Source organism: Corylus avellana, chromosome ca11, assembly GCF_901000735.1.
Source record: "Corylus avellana chromosome ca11, CavTom2PMs-1.0".
NCBI classification, from domain to species: Eukaryota; Viridiplantae; Streptophyta; class Magnoliopsida; order Fagales; family Betulaceae; genus Corylus; species Corylus avellana.
This window is the reverse complement of record NC_081551.1, coordinates 8,947,300-8,966,107: the sequence shown is the minus strand read 5'-3', so window position 1 is coordinate 8,966,107 and position 18,808 is coordinate 8,947,300. Positions and strand designations below refer to the sequence as shown.

General features: G+C 34.3%; 2 protein-coding genes and 1 pseudogene across 2 annotated transcripts; 1 reads left to right on the top strand and 2 right to left on the bottom strand.

Annotated features, from left to right (window-relative positions):
* Nucleotides 1–457: 457 nt before the first annotated feature.
* Nucleotides 458–1,677, bottom strand: LOC132166062 (photosystem I reaction center subunit N, chloroplastic). Its single transcript, XM_059576815.1, has 3 exons — nucleotides 1,271–1,677; nucleotides 897–1,022; nucleotides 458–804 (listed from the first exon to the last, which is right to left on the bottom strand). The coding sequence occupies exons 1-3, from the start codon at nucleotides 1,580–1,582 to the stop codon at nucleotides 715–717; spliced, it is 528 nt and encodes a 175-aa protein (XP_059432798.1). The 5' UTR covers nucleotides 1,583–1,677; the 3' UTR covers nucleotides 458–714.
* A 792-nt stretch (nucleotides 1,678–2,469) lies between these two features.
* LOC132165018 (uncharacterized) lies at nucleotides 2,470–5,239 on the bottom strand (annotated as a pseudogene).
* Nucleotides 5,240–15,322: 10,083 nt separating this feature from the next.
* LOC132165017 (G-type lectin S-receptor-like serine/threonine-protein kinase At4g27290) lies at nucleotides 15,323–18,757 on the top strand. The gene is made up of 5 exons (XM_059575530.1): nucleotides 15,323–16,706; nucleotides 17,662–17,796; nucleotides 17,950–18,110; nucleotides 18,182–18,392; nucleotides 18,516–18,757. Exons 1-5 carry the CDS (start codon nucleotides 15,428–15,430, stop codon nucleotides 18,755–18,757), a joined length of 2,028 nt encoding a protein of 675 aa, XP_059431513.1. The 5' UTR covers nucleotides 15,323–15,427.
* Nucleotides 18,758–18,808: the final 51 nt, after the last annotated feature.

Below are 18,808 nucleotides of genomic sequence, written 5' to 3'. Positions count from 1 at the left end.
TTCTTCAAATAAAAGTAGTGTAGTAGACTCCTTAAATTTCTGGATGATTTGCATGCATTGTTCTCGGGCCTTTTATACAGAATTACAAACAAACTAATTGTAATAACTTGTAAGAGCATGAAACTATCCCAGTTTATTACAAATGGCTAACACCCCAACAATCCAAACATATGTATGAACCCTATCAAACCCATTACAAGTAGCCAACCACATGTTTTCTTCTGTCCTTTTTCCTTTTTGTTTTTGTTTTGCCAAGAATAACTTGAGAAGGAGAGAGAAGGGTAAGAGGCTAATGAATGTAAATCCCAAGTACATTTTCTTCCTCTTTTATGTTCTTGTGTATGACTACCAAGATATAATTAGCATACAATATATGTTTCATTATCAATTCAACCTTTCCAGGCCTTGTGATTCTATTGCAGAGGTTAAGTTCTCATCGCGGCATAAAAGACATGCATTGACATATCAACAAATGGACAGAAATTTATTACCAACTAGGTTGTAGGAAATTTTCTATAAACCGGCATCTAAAAGTGAAACTCACTTTAGTTTTCTCTGTCGAGTCTAGGAAAACAAACATTAATTGGGTATTTAGAAACAAAGCTGAAATTGAGAAAGAGGATTGCAAAACACAATGATGTAGAGTTTCTTCAATAGAAATTTAGGTACATTTGTGGGGGGAAATTACTAGCAAAGGGTAAAAGACTGCCCTTTTTACCATTTCCAGAAAACATTGGAACCACACTTGTATTTGTCCTTCCCTTCGCATTCCAACTGCAAATCGTCAGAAATAAATGGCACTTTCTGCATCAACCCAAAAACCAAAACAGTCAGAGAAAAACCAATGTATAAAAAAACCAAGAAATAAACTATTCCCATTTAATTAAAAGTCAAACCTTTTGCTTGGCAAGATCTTGGCACCCTGTGAAGTTCTCAGGGAACTTGCATGTCCCAAATTGAACTGTATAAGCCCGTGCAAAGTTTGCTCCACTTGTGGCCAACCTCTTCTTGTCATTCAGTTCCTATTACAACATTCAAGCTTAGTTGAGTACATTTTGTATTGCGATCTTGCAAAAAAATGTATCCTTTGAGAGAGCGTTCAGAGAAATTATTATTTTTAAAAGCTAAACTGCAATTTTACTAAATGTATAACTCTATTTTCAAATGAAAATCCCAGATGGACCCGAGTCTCAATTTAGAAACCAGAAATGAAAACCAAATGAATATGCATAAAACAAAAAAATTATGGATACAAAGCAACATAGAAAACCTTGTTAGCTTTGCTCTTTTCAAGGTATTCGTCGATAACCCCAGCAGTGGCAGAGGAATTGGAGGCAGCAGCAGCAGTTGTGAAGAGGGTTGCTGTCAGGTAAAGCAGAGCAGCCCTTCTTCCTTCATTCCTTTTTGATTCTTTTGGTTCAGAGACTGAAGCCTGTTGGGCTCTTATCACAGGCAACTTGCGAGATGGCACAACTGGGGATGCAACAGAAGGCATGGAAGCAAGCTTGGCATTAAGATCGGACGATCCAGCCCCTGAGATGGCATAGTTGCATGCCAAAACACCAGAGTTCATGGCTGCCATCGCTGCAACTCCGATTACAATATCAGTTTTCTTTCAAATGTGAAGAGAGGGTATGTGGGTTAGTGGTTGTTTTTGGGATTATGGATATTTGATAAGGAGTGATGTGATATGAATGTAATACTGGCTTGTGGTGGGAGTGTGGATAAGGTGAGATTGCCTCACTCCTATTGGCAAACTCTGCTCTTCATGCTCTGGTTTCAGCATTGAATTTCTGTGGTGAGCCATACTTTTGGCCCCACTTGGGAATCAAAATTTGTACTTGGTATCTTTCTGTTGAGAACAGAACCAATTTAGATAGGGAATGAGAACCAATTACTATGAGCGGCAATTCGTGTTCACTTGGTGGATTTGGATCGTATCAATGTATGAGTATAAGATTATATAGGTCAATTTTCACCCGACCTATTTAATTAAATGGGTCAAACCCATAAGTCCTAACCCTCAAATTTTGTATTAGGTTCATGTTAGATTCGGGTCATGTTGAGGTATTTGTATAAAACTATATAAGTCAATTCTAACCCAATCTATTTAATTTCGTGTTGAGTTCGTGGGTTATATTAAAAATTACTGGTCCTACCAATTACACAAACGATAGATATGGATCTCTAGTAATTTGCTATTTAAATTATTAACAATTTAAGCAATATTTGTTAGAAAGCCTACATAGAACCCACCTATCCAAATAGGTGCTAAGGAGTAATGTTAGAAGTTCTTTTTGCGTCATTCCAAAAACAATTACCATTAAACTTGTGATTGATTATTATTAAATTTTGATCAAAGAGTAATTTTAAAAATCACCTCATTTTGTTATGGAACCACCCCTAATATGGAATAGATCAAGGCCACCTCCTTTTAAGGGGTTAGGGGGGTTGCTTCAATGCCACTCCCTATAAGACAGGGAGGGCATGCTTCCTTGAATCAAATACATGCAAGAAGTGTGCACAAGGGGTACTGCATTAATTCAACAAATAATGACAAAAATGAGAGAAATATTCTGTCCACTAACAATTTTTATAACAGTTTTCCTCCAATTCCTTCAACCTAGTTTATAAAAGTGACATATGTCTCTTTTTTAATAACATATGAGATGCACATGAGTTTTTAATAAAATTTATTCCAATTTTATCCCTGTTATTAAAAAAATATGTACATCTCACATGTTATTTGAAAAAAGAGACGTGTCATTTTTATAGACTAAGTTAAAGGAAATTCCTTCAACCTAGTTTAGAGGAAAACTTTGTTCCAATTTTTAAAGCTATTAGTATAAATGACAATCAATGAATTAAAAACCTCAAGTCTCTTTATGCCAAACGTCGGATCATTTGTTGCAATTGCCATTCTGTTTGAATACCCAAAATGAAAGGAGCTGCTTCAAGTATCCTGATAAAAGAATAGTCTTTTTATTGCGTTCAGCCCACATCCGGATGCTAGCTTGATCATCTAGATCCAACTCATGGGTAGATCGCTTTATAATCATTCCAAGTTTGTGGACATACTGGGAAGCAAGGCTATTAACATTTGCATTTGCTATGTGTTTCTCTAACACATTCTCTTCAGGATTAATGCCCAGATAGATCATAAACATTAATTCTGTTGTTGAATCTCGTTACAGATATATGGAATTTTATTGGCACCAGGGCCAATGGCATCTCTGGCACACAAAGCCAGACTTGTTTACATGGCGCCTCACACTATAATTATATATAATAAGTGCAAGTGATGGACGAGCATAAAATGGCAGGTGCAGCCTCGCATGGATTGAGGTCAAGCAGCACGATTGCGGGTGTTAAGCCGATATCTTCGACTAGGTAATACACCCCCACCTTCCCCGAAATTTTCAGGACCAAATGAACACCAATACCTTCAAGAATCCAAAATAAGAAATCAACATTAGAAATTTAGGATGCTTTGTGTCAATTAAGAACATTGATTTTATATCATTTTTGTATCCATCTAGAACCTGTTATGGCTCAAACTTCAAAATTTTACACACACATGTATGTATGTATGAAGTACTAATAACAAGGTCTCAAAAGAGAAAGAAACCAAAACACAAGGTTGTCATTGATACTTGTACGTATATTATAGCTCACTTAATCAGGTCCAAACTTCTGAAAATTAAAAAGTAAAGAACAAGACAGAAGGAAAGTTTCTTAGAAGGATAATACTAGACATCCCAACACTTTTTTTTTTTTTTTTTTCAAATGACCTCCATCTAATAAATATATATATATATATATATATATATATATATATATATTTTCTTAAATGAATGTGGGGTCCAGATCATTTGGGAAAATGAGTTTTGAAAAAAGTATTGGGATGCTTTCTCTAGATTGTCACAATGTTGTACTGGAATATTGCATGCTGTGACCCTGACTAAGGGGGAGTTTTGGGGGGGGTGTCTTATAATTCCCTAGTCTTATATTGGGAATATGAATATCTCACATGGAATGGATAGTATATAAAAACACTCATAGGTACCAAGTGTTAACCACTTTGCCAATTATCACGACGCTATCTCTACGGCAGATTCGCATATCTCCTATTCTATTAACAATGCAAAGATAAAAGAGTCCATCTCCATAGTAGCCTCTACAAGATAGGATAGCATCAATTTTCTATTATCTTATTATCCTATAGCTCTCTAGACATTTGAAATTGTATAGGTTTAAATTTTAAAGAGGAAACTACTTTTTTCTCCATGAACTACAACGCATTGACATTTCTCTCCTATGAACTACCAATTGTGACACTCGACCCAATGAAGTACTATTTTGTGCTAAAAACCCTCATTCCGCCAGTCAAAGGCGTTAACTTAGATGGTCTACCCGTTACTTTGCCCCTATAAACTACAATTCATTGTCACTTTGCCTCCATGAACTACAACGCATTGTCACTTTGATCGTCTGAGTTAACGCCTTTGACTGACGGAATGGGTCTTTGACTGGCAGAAGGGGGATTTTTGACACTAAATGGTAGTTCATTGAGATCGGGTGTCACAGCTGGTAGTTCATGAGGGTAAAGTGAAAATGTGTTGTAGTTCATTGGGGGCAAAAGGTAATTTTTCCAATTTTAAATGTTATATACATGTACTCAAACTCTCAAATGTAAAAGTCTCTATTTATATTAATACAATACATACGGTTTGATCAAGTAGATCAAACATCTCTTCATTAAAACTTTCGCCAAGTCCCATATTGATTGGTTACAAAATAAGACTAGACTTTATAAGTGAAAGAGCAGATCTGCCTAGAGTTTTCCTTGGGTTGTTACATACATTAATGTATATGACATGGCAAGACAGGAAATCTACCTTTAACCAAAAAATAAAATAATTAAAAGAGCAAAAAGGACATGAAGTTTACAAAGCAAAACATAAACTTACATCCTATATTCCAAATATTCATCATTCTTGTACTCCTTCAAGCTTCCCAAAGATCGTTTTCTTCCTCTTTCGATATGGAACCGAGTTGGGCATTCCACATTAGAGCATTCACCAATTATAAATGCATCAACACGTTCATAAGGAATGAGGGCAACATCATCTTCACGTTCAGAATTGCGAAACTTGGTCCAAGTCAAATTAGCAGAACAGAACTCCTCCTCTGATGGATCTTGTACCGGGATATCAAGTATGGATTCTACTATAGCCATCGGTCAAATGCTACCCACTAATAAATAAACGCATTGGCTCAGAATTAGTACCATGCCTTATCTGCAAAATAAAGTGCACAGAAAAAGAAAAATTAACCAATGAGTAGAGGCAAACCATTCAAAACAAGCAAATGCGCATAGCTGCAAATTTAATTATACCATTACTACTTGTTATTCTATACATCCTTTTTAACTGAAACTTCTATTTTTGCTATAATGAGAAAAATTATTCTCAAATTGTGAAGAAGAGGGTTCACCATTGAGGAAGTCTGATCCTATGAAGTTCAACAAGGATTGGGCATACCATCTTTTCTTAAAGATAACAAAGCTAGTCACAACAGTGCAACCCAAAATTCCTATTTGAGTTGAGATACTAAGAGAGCACACATTCTACCCGTCTCAACCATTTGCAAGAAATAATAGGAGTTGCTAATGAGCAACAAATTAAGTATTTTCTTTTTCTAATTATTATAGGGAGGCATCTTGTAACGACCCAGTGAAAGCGCCTAGACACATCTGTGCTATTATCCTAAAATAGCTAGTCAATTTAAAACTTTCCTATAATCATTTATAAAGCTTACTTTCACATAGTAAGTAAGCAATGTCATTCTCCGCACTCACGAGTGTCTTTATAAATCACCCATTAAATATGGGTTACTCATCTTCCTAATATGGGACTGTGGTATAACATGTCCAACCTAAACCTTGATTGAGTTAATATATAGCTCCCCTAAAATATTCATTCAGGGTCCTGTTGATCAGGTATTTAAAAATTCCTAATATACCAAAAGTTTGCCAGTCAATAAGCTCATTTCAAATAAGTTTACTTAAGGGCCAAAATGAGCCAATTATAGGGCTGCTCAAGACTACAACCAGGTTGCACAGCTCAAATGGCCCTGTTTGAGATGGATCTATGCTTTTAGCTTGATCAGTAACTCAATTAAATTTTCAAAATCATATCAATTTAAGATTCCTATCATTAGCAGTGCCAATTACCCACAACATATGCGAATTAACTACGCAATTCTTCAATAACACCAACATCTACATTCTCAATCAACTATTACTTTTATTTAAGAGAGTTCCACAATGGTCCTGGATAACAGTTGCAAGCTGCACTACAATAAACCTGACGTCTGCATAAATTTGAATGTCAGAGCAGTTGCGCCCAAAACTTACTCTTGAATATCCTTCATGGTTTTTATCCGATATAAGGCTTCATTTTTGTTAGAATATATGGAAAATACAATATATTTTTCATATATTCCATAATTATGCTGATATTAAAATATTCTCTATTTATGGGTTGATTGTAATCATATATTGAGATTGTAATCAAATTAAGGGGATTTGATTACTAAACTTGTATTTAGACATTACCTTATAAATATGAACCTTTGTATTGTAGACAAATGAAGTTAATGAGCACAATGTAGCCCTTAGAGTATTCCTAGTGGTGGATGTAGGTATCATACACCGAACCACCCGTAAGTTCTTTATGTTTATTTTCTCTATATTGCTTCCGCTTATTTCCGCATAATTATTTCAACAATTTTCTTTTCCACCTGAACATACTCCTTCTAAAAAGTTTCTCCCACACCCAAGAGACCTGTCATTCGGATCTACAAAATCAGTCCCAGGAAGGCAAAGACAGTGTGCTTGGTTGTCACTGAATGTGCAATAGCTGTTGAAACCACGGAAAGTTTTCACTTCACATGGATCTGTAAGCGCTTCCCATAAAGTCGATACATCGAAGTCGCCACTTTCATCACAGTTGTGAGAATAGAGGCGGAAAATTCCATCAGAATCAAGAGTTGAACGATAAATAGTATCATTGTGGGAGGCTGAAGATGCGCTATATATTTCCATACACGGTTCTAGCTATCTCTGAACTATTGCCGTCGATGATATCCAGATGGCCCGTATTATTAAGATAAAGCTGAAACTTGAAACCATAACCGAGAGTCCCTGAGCTCCAGTAAGTATCATATGAGGTTTCTGCAGTGTTTGCTGGGTATAAAACAAGGTTTCCATCATTTTGCATCCAGAGATGAAACCTTGATCTAGTTGAGTACTGGTCACTATTGACTAAGCTGGAGAAGAGTTGACCGCCAGGGAACAGAGTCTGGCCTCCTAAAATGGTGTCGATAGGATGATCAAAACTCTGCCAAACTATCTTAGAATCCTTGGCATAGAGCACAAAATTGCCATTGTCGAGCATGGAGGCATAAGAAACTGAACCTGTTGCATTTGTAATGAGCTCACTTCCCAACGAAAGCAGCATACCATCCTTGGTAAAATTCAGCGTTGCATTGGAGGTGATCGGTGGACCATCACGAATTGCCGTCCACACCACTGTTTTGTTGTGTTTACCGACCAACCAAATTCCTACCGCATAACCAGCAGTGCCTTGCAGCTGGTAGAATCTAAATGCAAATCGGCTATGAAGAGAAGGCCATGAAGAGGGTTGAGTTGAGGGAGAGAGTGAAGTGCCCGGGCTTATACGGCCAGATTGATTTGGTTGAGGTCTTCCAGTACCTGAAACCGGTATAAACAGAAGGAAGAAGAAAACAATGGATATGGGAGCCATTGGGGGGTGGCGGGGATAAAAGAAAATGATATTTATTATTGTTTTCTGCATTCAATTAAGAGGAAGAGAGATTAACAGAGGTTTGTTTTTTATAAGAGCTCATGGATGTTCAAGTTTTAAACAAAGGTAGAATTGTCTTCTTCGCTTTGGACGGATTAACACATTTGATTATACGTTGACTGAGGGATCAAGTCTTCCTATAAAGTGAAACCACTAAACGCATTTCATTTTATTGTCATCATCACAATTCACAAGTATCATGTATCATCACACAATTAGCCTATCGGCATGAATATATGACTGGGTGGACGTGGTTATGTGTTCATCACACGATTTATATATATATATATATGAAAAAGCACTATCGGCATGTCGATCGAGGGAGTGGGCCGTGTCATGAGTTGGACTAGAAGTGCCCTTAGCCGGCCTCTATTGCTGTTACTTTTTTTTGGAACTTTTTTTTGGAACTTTTCTACTTCTTTCCTGCCTCTGCGTGTGTTTGCAGTTTTCCTACTTGAGGGTATATTTGGTATTAAAAATTCTAGGAAGATTATTACGGGAATAGAACAGAAGGACTTGATTGCTTGCCAGTATGAGCAACACCGGAAATTAATTCTAAAATTAGAAACCCAATAAGTAATTTTTCAAAATGGTAGTAACTTGTTAATTTCCTTAATGAATGAAATTTTCTTGTTGATTTGAAAAAAAATGAAAATAGGGCTAGGCACGTTGTGTTGTGTACTTGTGTTGTTTGGAGTAAAGTACTATTTAATATGAGCTTAGGGTAAAACTTATATATTTAATGGTAAATTGTACCAACAAAAAAAAAAAATTATGGTGAATTGGCTTCCTGTTTCTTGTTTCGTCAATAAAGACATGATTTTACCTACGGTTTTTTTTTTTTCTTTAATCCATCGAGTGACCTCAGCAACAATAAGTATACCTAATGAAAAAGTGCAGCTCTAGCTTTTTTCTTTTTTCTTTTTATTTTTTTATACACTCAAAATTTTTTCATTATCTTGTCTACTTGCTTTGAAATATTATTTCTCACTTTTTTTTTTTATAACAAATTAATTATCTTGTGTGCTACACATAAGGTTGCTATTCGCTACAGCACTTTATTCAATTTACCTTATTTTTAGCTAATTTGCTAGAAGAAAAAAATCGATTATATTAGCTAATTAAATATAACTAATATGAACTTTTACCTAGTTTGCTCAAGATGTTTTAAAGATGTATAGTACATCAAGAGACGTTGCTCTACTATATAAACAATGTAGACAGTCTATTGAGCATGGGATTTCATTACAGTGCTTTGATGCTCTATCAACTAAACTAAGTCGCACCATCGTGCATGCTCTATTTATTTCAATTTCTTTGGTTCCTTTCTAGTTTATATGTTATCTGTTAACTTTAACTTTCAAATAGAGCCTTGGGTTAGCATACCCACCTATTAACCCACCCACGCATTAACCCAAATCCCTCTTATGTCTCTCTTTTGCTCTTTCAAAAATGAGATGACTTTTAAAATGATCATTTAATCAAAATTTAATAATGATTGATCATAAGATCAATACCGATTTTAAAAGCCACATTAATTTTAGAGTGACATCCTACATTACTAGTTAGCTTGATGTGTGCTCTAAAATAGTTGTATTTCTTGAGACAAAGCAGCTGCACTCAAATTGAGCCTGTCAAGCACAGACACAGATGTAAGGAGGACTAGTATGGGCGAAGGCCCCCCAAACATTTGAAATTTCCATGCACTATTTGCATTTGGGCTGTTATCCCTAACCTTCAGATTCTTTGGCCCATACTCGTTAATGTAACCTAAAAATTTTCTTACAAAAATAAAAAATAACCTGAAAATTTTGGCCCATACCCATAAGCAATGGATCACAAATGCAATTTTGGCAGTAGCAAAAAATAAACAGTAACGCACACAACTGACACAAGCCAAGCAACGCAGAAAATGAGACAAGCCTTGCAATGTAGATAACTCGCATGCTAAGTGCTAACTAAGGTGGACATATAATGACTTAACCTCTAACCGCATTAACCATTAACCGCTAATCCTATATATATATATATATGAAACGATGTCATTTTTGTGTTTAAAATTTTTAATATATATAAAATTCTAAAAACGATTTCGTATATATAGTATAATATTATCGTATTTTACCATAGAAGCGACATTGTTCCGGTATTTTTTTTCTAAAAAAAAAAATTAAAATTTTATTTTAAAAAGCAGTTAGCGGTTATTAGAGTTACTAACCACTAACCGCCGGTTAACCGCCTAGGCCGTTAGCAGAGGCGGTTAATTAGTGGATTTTATTAACCGCCTAGATGGTTACGACTAACCGTAACCGCATTTTTACCCCTAGTGCTAACCAAATATATTTGGTTTATAAATCGAACTTCTTTACTAAAATTATGTGCATCACATTCACACCTACTTCGTTTGTTGTAGTGGGTGATTTTGTGTAATGCCTTTCTAGTGGAGACACAATTGTTTGTGTAATGTCCAAGACGGTAATTAAAATGTTTATTATAATTAGATTGAGTAAATAAAATAATTAAAATTAGTAAAGCAAAGGAAAATTTATATTTTTTAGAAAAAAAGTCCATTTTTGAGCCTTCGATTTTAGCGGACCATTAAAATGTGACGCTGCCTTAGACTATAAGGAGGGATAGATGGGCTTTGGTGTCATAATTCATGACTTTGAAGGAAGGGTCTATGCGGCCAGAAGTTTAATGAAAATGGGGGCTTTGGAACCAACGACTGCGGAAGCTATAGCTGTTTTTTTATTGAATTACTCTTTGCCAGGAAAGAGGTTTACAGAATATTTTTGTAGAGAGTGAAGTCAAGCAAATTACTGAAGCTATTCAGTCCAGGGAGCGGAATGAGAGTAGGTTTAGTCAGTTAGTGGAAGATATTTATATAAGGGGCATAGTTATATTTTTATACTCATTTTTGTTTTCTACTAATTAACACAAAAATTAATTCATGTCTTGAATTTATGATGAATTCAAAATTGAACCTCAAATCTTTTAAATTAAAATTTGAAGTCTTACAAGTGATAGTCAAATGATCAAAAGCAGGATATACATATAGATGATCAAAAGCAGGGGGATTCTCATTTAATTTTTATTTTAAGGCATTTTGGGCCTTGATGTAGCAAAAAGAAGTGGCTTGGCTCATTTAAGAACCCAACCCACAGCCGGAGCTGGACTCTTTTAAAATCAAGCCCAACGACTAATAAGAACTTAACATGTATATTGATTCTCTCTTCCCCTCTTGTGCGAACATGTAAAAAAAAAAAAAAAAAAATTGCATATTGGTATTGCTATAGGTCAATTAAAAGGTATTGTTATTTATTACAGAGAAAATGCGTTTACATCTACTTCGATTTCATATGAAGTAATTGTAATTGAAATTGAAATAGAACTTTGTATTTTGTGAAAAAAATGTATAATCATATATATATATAAAAGCCGAGTTTTGACGTAGAGAGTGCTTAGAATTACGACACGTGTCCTGAACCCATGTTTTAGAGAGTGCATATAATTGCGACACGTGGCGTTATAAAGAATGAACAAGTTTTGGGCATTTAAAACCAAGAGGTTTTATTCGTAATGCATTTAATTATTTTAATGAAGAAAACAAAAGGTTCCGAAATTCTCTCTCTCTCTTTATTTGTAATATATTTAATTGTCTTAATGAAGAAAACAAAAGGTTCCCAAATTTTCTCTTTCTCTCTCTATTTTTCTTTTTATCTTCTCTTACTTTTTGTTTTCATTTGTGTCCCTTATATTTTTTTCAAATTTATATATTATTTTTATTCAAATATATATAAAAATTGAGTTTTAACGTAGAGAGTGCTTAGCATTATGACACGTGTCGTGAACCCATGTTTTAGAGAATGCCTGCAATTGCGACACGTGGCGTTTTAAAGAATGAACAAGTTTTGGGCACTTAAAACCCAAGAGTTTTATTTGTAATGCATTTAATTATTTTAATGAAGAAAACAAAAGGTTCCGAAATTCTCTCTCTCTTTATATATCAATATTGTGAGACAATTAAAATGTAGGAATTTTATTTGTAATATATTTAATTGTCTTAATGAAGAAATATTATTTGTATTGAAATAAGATAGATGATTTATTTGATTGTATTAAATCTTGATTGAAAGACCAATTTTTTTAAAGAGTAAACCGATTTTTTAACTCATTATTTTAAAAATTGAACGGTTCATATTTTTTCTCTCTCTATCTCTCTTTTTTTCCTCTCTCTCTCTCTCTCTCTTTTATCTCTACAAGTCATTCACTCTCATTCCACATCTCTCTCACCGGTTCATATCTCTCTCTCTCTCCTTTTTTTTCCTCTCTCTCCACGTCTCTCTCTCTCTCTTAATTTCAAAGAAAACAACATCTCTCTCCCTCCACTCTCCAACATTAATATCTCTCCTCTTTTTTATCTCCATCTCTATCTTTCTCTTTCTCCACTCTCCAACATTAACAAAAACATAATCTATTGGCCTAAAAATTCAAATTGGAGGTAATTATTCTTCTTAACCTTTTTTTTTTTTTTTTCCAAACCAACAAAGTTTTAACATATTCTAATTTATATAAATTAAACTAAAATTAAGGGTCTTGTCTTTTAATTCATTTGAATGTTTATGGATTTTTTTTTTTTGGTCTAATTTACTCGGATTTTCAAGCATTTTTTCTCTACTTTTGAAAGCAATATTATTTTGCTTTTTTTTTTTTTTTTAATATTTGGAATTATATAGGTTTTATTTGTATTGAAATAAGATAGATGATTTATTTGATTGCATTAAATCTTGATTGAAAGACCAACTTTTTTAAAGAGTAAACTGATTTTTTAACTTATTATTTTAAAAAGTAAACGGTTCATTTTTTTTTCTCTCTCTATCTCTCTTTTTTTCCTCTCTCTCTCTCTCTCTCTCTCACTCTTTTATTTTATTTTTTTATTTTTTATTTATTTTTTCTCTCCAAGCACTCTCATTCCACATCTCTCTCTTGAACCGGTTCATATCTCTCTCTCTCTTTCCTTTTTTTCCTCTCTCTCCACGTCTCTTTCTCTTTTTTTCTCTCCAAGTCTTTCACTCTCATTCAACATCTCTCTCTCTTAATTTCAAAAAAAAAAAAGACATCTTTCTACCTCCACTCTCCAACATTAATATCTCTCCTCTTTTTTCTCTCCATCTCTATCTTTCTCTTTCTCCACTCTCCAACATTAACAAAAACATAATCTATTGGCCTAAAAATTCAAATTGGAGGTAATTATTCTTCTTAACCCTTTTTTCTTTTCTTTTTTCAGACCAATAATGTTTTAACATATTCTAATTTATATAAATTAAACTAAAATTAAAGGTCTTATGTTTTAATTCATTTGAATGTTTATAGATTTGTGTTTTTTTTTTTTTGTGTGTAATTTACTCGGATTTTCAAGCATATTTTTAAGGTTTTTTTTTTTTTTTCTCTACTTTTGAAAGCAATATTATTTTGCCTTTTATTTTTAATATTCATAATTATATAGGTTTTATTTGTATTGAAATAAGATAGATGATTTATTTGATTGCATTAAATCTTGATTGAAAGATTTTATTTTATTTTGTATTCATAAATTTTTTCTCTCTCAAATATTGAGAATTATGTGAATTTTATTTGTATTTAAATATAACCTTTAGCATGTCTTTTTATTGAAAGAGTGATAATTGATTTTTTAACATGATTATTTTAGTCTGTAATTAATAAAAAAAAAAAAAATGAAGATGCGTTTAAATTTTAAAATCAAAGATAATAAAGAACCCTGCGCATAACGCGAGTTATATGCTAGGGTATATATGTATAAATAGATACATAGATACTTCTTCTTCATTTTTGTAGAGGTAACCAAAAAGAATTTTCCTTCCAAAATGCTTCTTCTTCATTTTTGTAGAACACTTATCATATCATTTTTGGATTTATCTTTGTGTATCTATGTATAAATTCTTCACGAGTGTAAATTAATTATTTTTATGTTTGTTTCTCTAGAAAGTTTCATTGTATTGAAATATAATAGGTATCACACCAATAAGATTTTATGTTTTAATTCATCTAAATATTTTATTAGATTTTTTTTTTCTTGGTTTTGTGATTTACTCAAATTTTCTAGCATTTTTTGGAAGTATTGAAAGAAATTTATTTGATAGCATTAAATATTGAGTGAAATGTGTGTTTTATTTTGTATTAAAAAGAAGAGAGAAGATTTTGTTTATTTTACTCTGTATTTTTTCTGAAATCATTAGAACTTTATGGATTTTATTTGTATTACAATATAATAAATATCACATCAACAATATCAGAGTTTCCTACTAACTTTCTATTAATATTTTGATCATCAGAATTCAAGTGTCCTTTTTGCTATTTTTATTTTTTATTTTATACTTTTCATTAAGTAAATGTTTGGTATATTTCAAAAAAAAAAAAAATACATGTTTAGTACAGTAATTTACTGGTGTATAACCTTTAGTATGTATTTTTACACATATATTTTAACTTATAATAAAAAGTAAGATGAGATGCCTTTAAGTTTTGAAATTAAATTATAATGAAGAATCCCGTGCATAGCGCGAGTTACATGCTAGTTTTCCTATAAATGATAAGCATCCCCAAGCGTTGAAGTTGGGATTGTTAAACATAAAATCATGTGTTCGTATATGGTATCAGAGCCTCACAGATTAAAATCCTATCTTTTTCATCATGTCACAAACTTCATCCATCTCCTCTGTTCCTGCCTTTCCCTAGCAGCTCAGCCATTCCAACTAATTCTCCACCGTAAAGTTTGGTCGTGATAACTACATGTTATGGACTACCCAGTTGATTCCCTATTTGGAAGGTCACTCTCTCTTCCCCAATTGAAGTTCCCCATTAATTACCTTCATTATTGTCATTCTCATATATTTATAGAGGAAAATCTATTTAATATCTCCAAGAAAATAAGAACTTGTCAACTAAGACACCATCATTTGTCGAACTCAAGCTCAAGCAATTCCGTGTCACAACATGTCAGTAAGTGTATCAAATAGTAAGTTTTCATGATCACTTCTTGCTATGTAAAATGCTTCTTTTTGTGAAATGAAATCAAAATGAAATGGCTTGCTTACTTTGCCTTGGTTTTTCAAACTTGCAAAAGTCTCAGAGAGCCCAACGGTTGGGGGCAGTGCTGAGAGCAGCCATTGGAGCGACCGCGACTACTAATTAAATCGCGTGGATGCGTGAATCGTGATTCAAACTCTTCAGCCTTCACAGTTCACACCAGTGTGACCAAGTCAAATTCAGTTTTTTCGATCTTGGTCCCCACGTGCAACTTGATAGGGCCCCGTTTGCAGATAAGGGGATGGGAGAACCAGACACTCTTGCTGGGTTCAAGTTGTAGAAAAGGAAATACATTGAAAAAGACAAAGAGAAAAGAAAAAAAAAAAGGGAAGACCTGAGAAGAAGGGTAGACTCCAAAGAAATGATGCGCTCTGTGGCTGCTTAAATCTCAACTTCTATGGATAAACAACTTTCTCCGAATAAGAAAATCAATGGAAGCCTTAACCCATCTTTTTGTTTTCTACTCTTTCTTATTCTCCCTCTTAAGAACCTCCATTTCTCTGGACACTATTACTCCAAGTCAGTCAATCAGAGACGGTGGCAGTGCTTTAGTTTCAGCTGGCGGACACTTTCAATTGGGATTCTTCAGCCCAGGTAATCCCGATCGTCGCTATGTGGGAATTTGGTACACAGTATCTTTGGACATAGTTGTATGGGTAGCCAATAGAGAAGCTCCGCTTAGCGATCACTTGGGAGTTTTAAAGCTCGTTGATGATGGAGTTCTTGTGCTTCTTAATAGCACCAACGGTACTGTTTGGTCATCTAGATCTACTACATCAACAACCCCACAAAATCCAGTTGCACAGCTGTTGGACACCGGGAATCTAGCTGTGAAAGATGGGAATGATGATAAACCAGAGAAGTTTTTGTGGCAGAGTTTTGATTATCCTTGTGACACACAACTGCCGGAAATGAAGCTTGGATGGAACTTGGTAACTGGTCTAGATAGGTTTATTTCATCTTGGAAGAGCACGGAAGATCCTGCTCAAGGTGAGTATTCAGTACACATAGATCACCGTGGGCTTCCGCAAAGGGTTAATATGAAGGGAAATTCAACAAAGACTAGAGCAGGGTCATGGAATGGCGTTGGTTTTACGGGTCATCAAGGGTTGAGACCGAATACAGTATTTGATTATGAATTCGTGTTGAATGAGAAGGAGGTCTATTTCGAGTTCAAACTCTTTAACACTTCTGTTTTCACAAGATTTGTGATCAACCCAACAGGCGTTGCGCAACGATTCACATGGAATGATCGGAAACAGATTTGGGAATCTTTCTTTACATCCGAGGCAGATCAGTGCGAAAATTATGGCTTATGCGGTGGAAATGCTACCTGCAACATCAATAAGTCTCCTGTATGTGCATGCTTGGAAGGATTCTTACCTCAGTTTCAAAAAGATTGGGATTCAGCAGATTGGTCGGATGGGTGTGTTCGAAGGACTCCTTTGGAATGCAATGACACAGATGGATTCCTAATGCGCACGGGGTTGAAATTGCCTGACACATCTGCTTCCTGGTACAACAAGAGCATGACCCTCCAGGAATGCAAAGGAATGTGTTTGAAAAACTGCTCCTGCACAGCATATGCAAGTTTAAATATCAGCGAAGGAGGAAGCGGATGCGTGCTTTGGTTTGGTAGCCTAATTGATATAAGAGAATACTCCGAGGGTGGGCAAGACCTCCATGTAAGGATGGCCAAATCCGAACTGGGTACGATTTCACTTCTATTTTTCTCTCTGGATTTTGCTTTATTTTTTCTGCTGTTTTAGGAAAAAATGTATTCGCCATAATTACCTTACTTGAATAAGCTCTATGTGGTATCAAAATGTTTAGAACTTACTGTAAATCAGGTAAATTGGATTTTGCATTCTTCCCTTTATTTTAATGAATGGTGTACATCGAAGGGTTGGTTACAGCAAAATAAAACTTCTACGACATGTATTAAATAGTTGTTGACATTCTTTAAAATGTATAGATTAGCATAATTGTATTTTCTTTTTCTCCAAACATGGATTTATTCAATTTTGGCAACTGCAAATGCTTCAGTTTTAGCATGCTATCGCAAAAGAATTAAGGAAGTAGATATGTGCAAATATTTTATCTTCTTTAAACCAGTGTGATTGGATAAAACATTTGAGCATGAATATTTGCTTACTGCTGAGAGCCTGAGAAGCTTTTTCATTTGGAGTGAAATACAAAGAACGAGATAACATTCTCTATGGGAATTCACAGAATAGAATTAACTGGCGTGCAATAGAAAATTAGCAGATTCCTATAGTTCTCTGCTTGGCTATACTAATCATCAACAAGTGATTTTTTTTTGTCCCGACAAACAGAGACATTGTCCTGCATGTTTGTTCAGGCTTATTATATGTTTGTTCAGAGTTTGTCCTGCATGTTTTCTGATGTGAATCGGGATATCCAACATTGACAGACACTAGATAATGTATTTCAAAGTTTGCATACAACCACAAGCTAGACAATTTGTAATGCTAGAGAAACTAGGAATTGGTGGCTGTAGTGGTGTTGAGCTCATCTGTTGCCCATTTCCCCAGTCTCTATGGACAGAATAAAGCCTCTTTCTTTTCTTCAGTTATCCTTGGCTGAATGCATGTATAATATGACAAGTTATTCTCAGTCATCTGACTCTGTTTTGATCTTTCAGCTCTTCTTGAGAAGCAAAGGCACTCCAACAAGAAGAAACTAGTAGGAATTATAGTTGGCTCTGCATTACTAGTTGTGGGAATGATAATAGTTGGACTGGTCTCGTACATATGGAAGAAGAAACTCAAAAACCCAGGCAAGAATTACACTTTCATAATAATAGCTTCATAATACTCAATTTATAGCTAAGAAATTTAAATAAGTAGGTCTATCATGCAGAATTGAGAGAGTACTTTTTAAAAAGAATGGTCAAATATTTTTCATGCCCATGCATCTCTTATTATTTCAGGATTGGTATTAGGAATTCAAAGGAAGGATTATGACAATGAAGGTGGGAAGGAAGATATGGAGTTAGCGATATTATTTGATCTGGCGGTCATAATTAATGCGACAAATAATTTTTCAAACAATAACAAGCTAGGAGAAGGTGGCTTTGGACCTGTGTACAAGGTAAATAATAACATAACTAGTTGAGTTATATTTTATTCAATTCCAAAATATACCGACAATTTGATTTTCAGGGTACATTGCCGGAAGGGAAAGATATAGCTGTGAAGAGACTTTCAAAGAATTCTGGACAAGGATTGAACGAGTTAAAAAATGAAGTTATATTGATTGCCAAACTTCAACATCGTAATCTTGTAAAGCTTCTTGGTTGTTGCATTCAAGAAAATGAAAACATGCTAATCTATGAATACATGCCCAACAAAAGCTTGGACTCCTTTATTTTTGGTTTGTACCTTGACCTTTACTTGATTTAGCGGATTCGTGTTTACTCTTATCCTCTTTCATCAAAAAAATTGTTTGTTGAAAATTTAGCAAGGTATGTACTAACATACATGTGAAATTGGACAGATCAAGCAAAGAGTAAATTACTAGATTGGCATAAGCGCCTAAACATTATTCGTGGCATTGCTAAAGGGCTTCTCTATCTTCATGAAGACTCTAGACTAAGAATTATCCATAGGGATCTCAAAGCTAGCAATATTCTTTTGGATAACAATATGAATCCAAAAATTTCGGACTTTGGTGTGGCTAGATCATTTGGAGGAGATCAAATTGATTCCGAGACCACTAAGATTATTGGAACACAGTAAGTATGCTTTAACTTTTTTTTTTATAAGTTAAGTTTATTTGTTTTTTAATTT

Bases quoted from the DNA above. Each gene is read 5' to 3' on its own strand.
- LOC132166062 (XM_059576815.1), bottom strand. From the start codon at position 1,582: ATGGCAGCCATGAACTCTGGTGTTTTGGCATGCAACTATGCCATCTCA. The intron at 1,023-1,270 runs GTTTTCTATGTT...ATGTTGTAATAG, and splicing joins AAAAGAGCAAAGCTAACAAG to GAACTGAATGACAAGAAGAG. The intron at 805-896 runs GTTTGACTTTTA...GGGTTGATGCAG, and splicing joins AAGATCTTGCCAAGCAAAAG to AAAGTGCCATTTATTTCTGA.
- LOC132165017 (XM_059575530.1), top strand. From the start codon at position 15,428: ATGGAAGCCTTAACCCATCTTTTTGTTTTCTACTCTTTCTTATTCTCC. The intron at 17,797-17,949 runs GCAAGAATTACA...TTATTATTTCAG, and splicing joins GAAGAAACTCAAAAACCCAG to GATTGGTATTAGGAATTCAA. The intron at 18,393-18,515 runs GTTTGTACCTTG...GAAATTGGACAG, and splicing joins CTTGGACTCCTTTATTTTTG to ATCAAGCAAAGAGTAAATTA.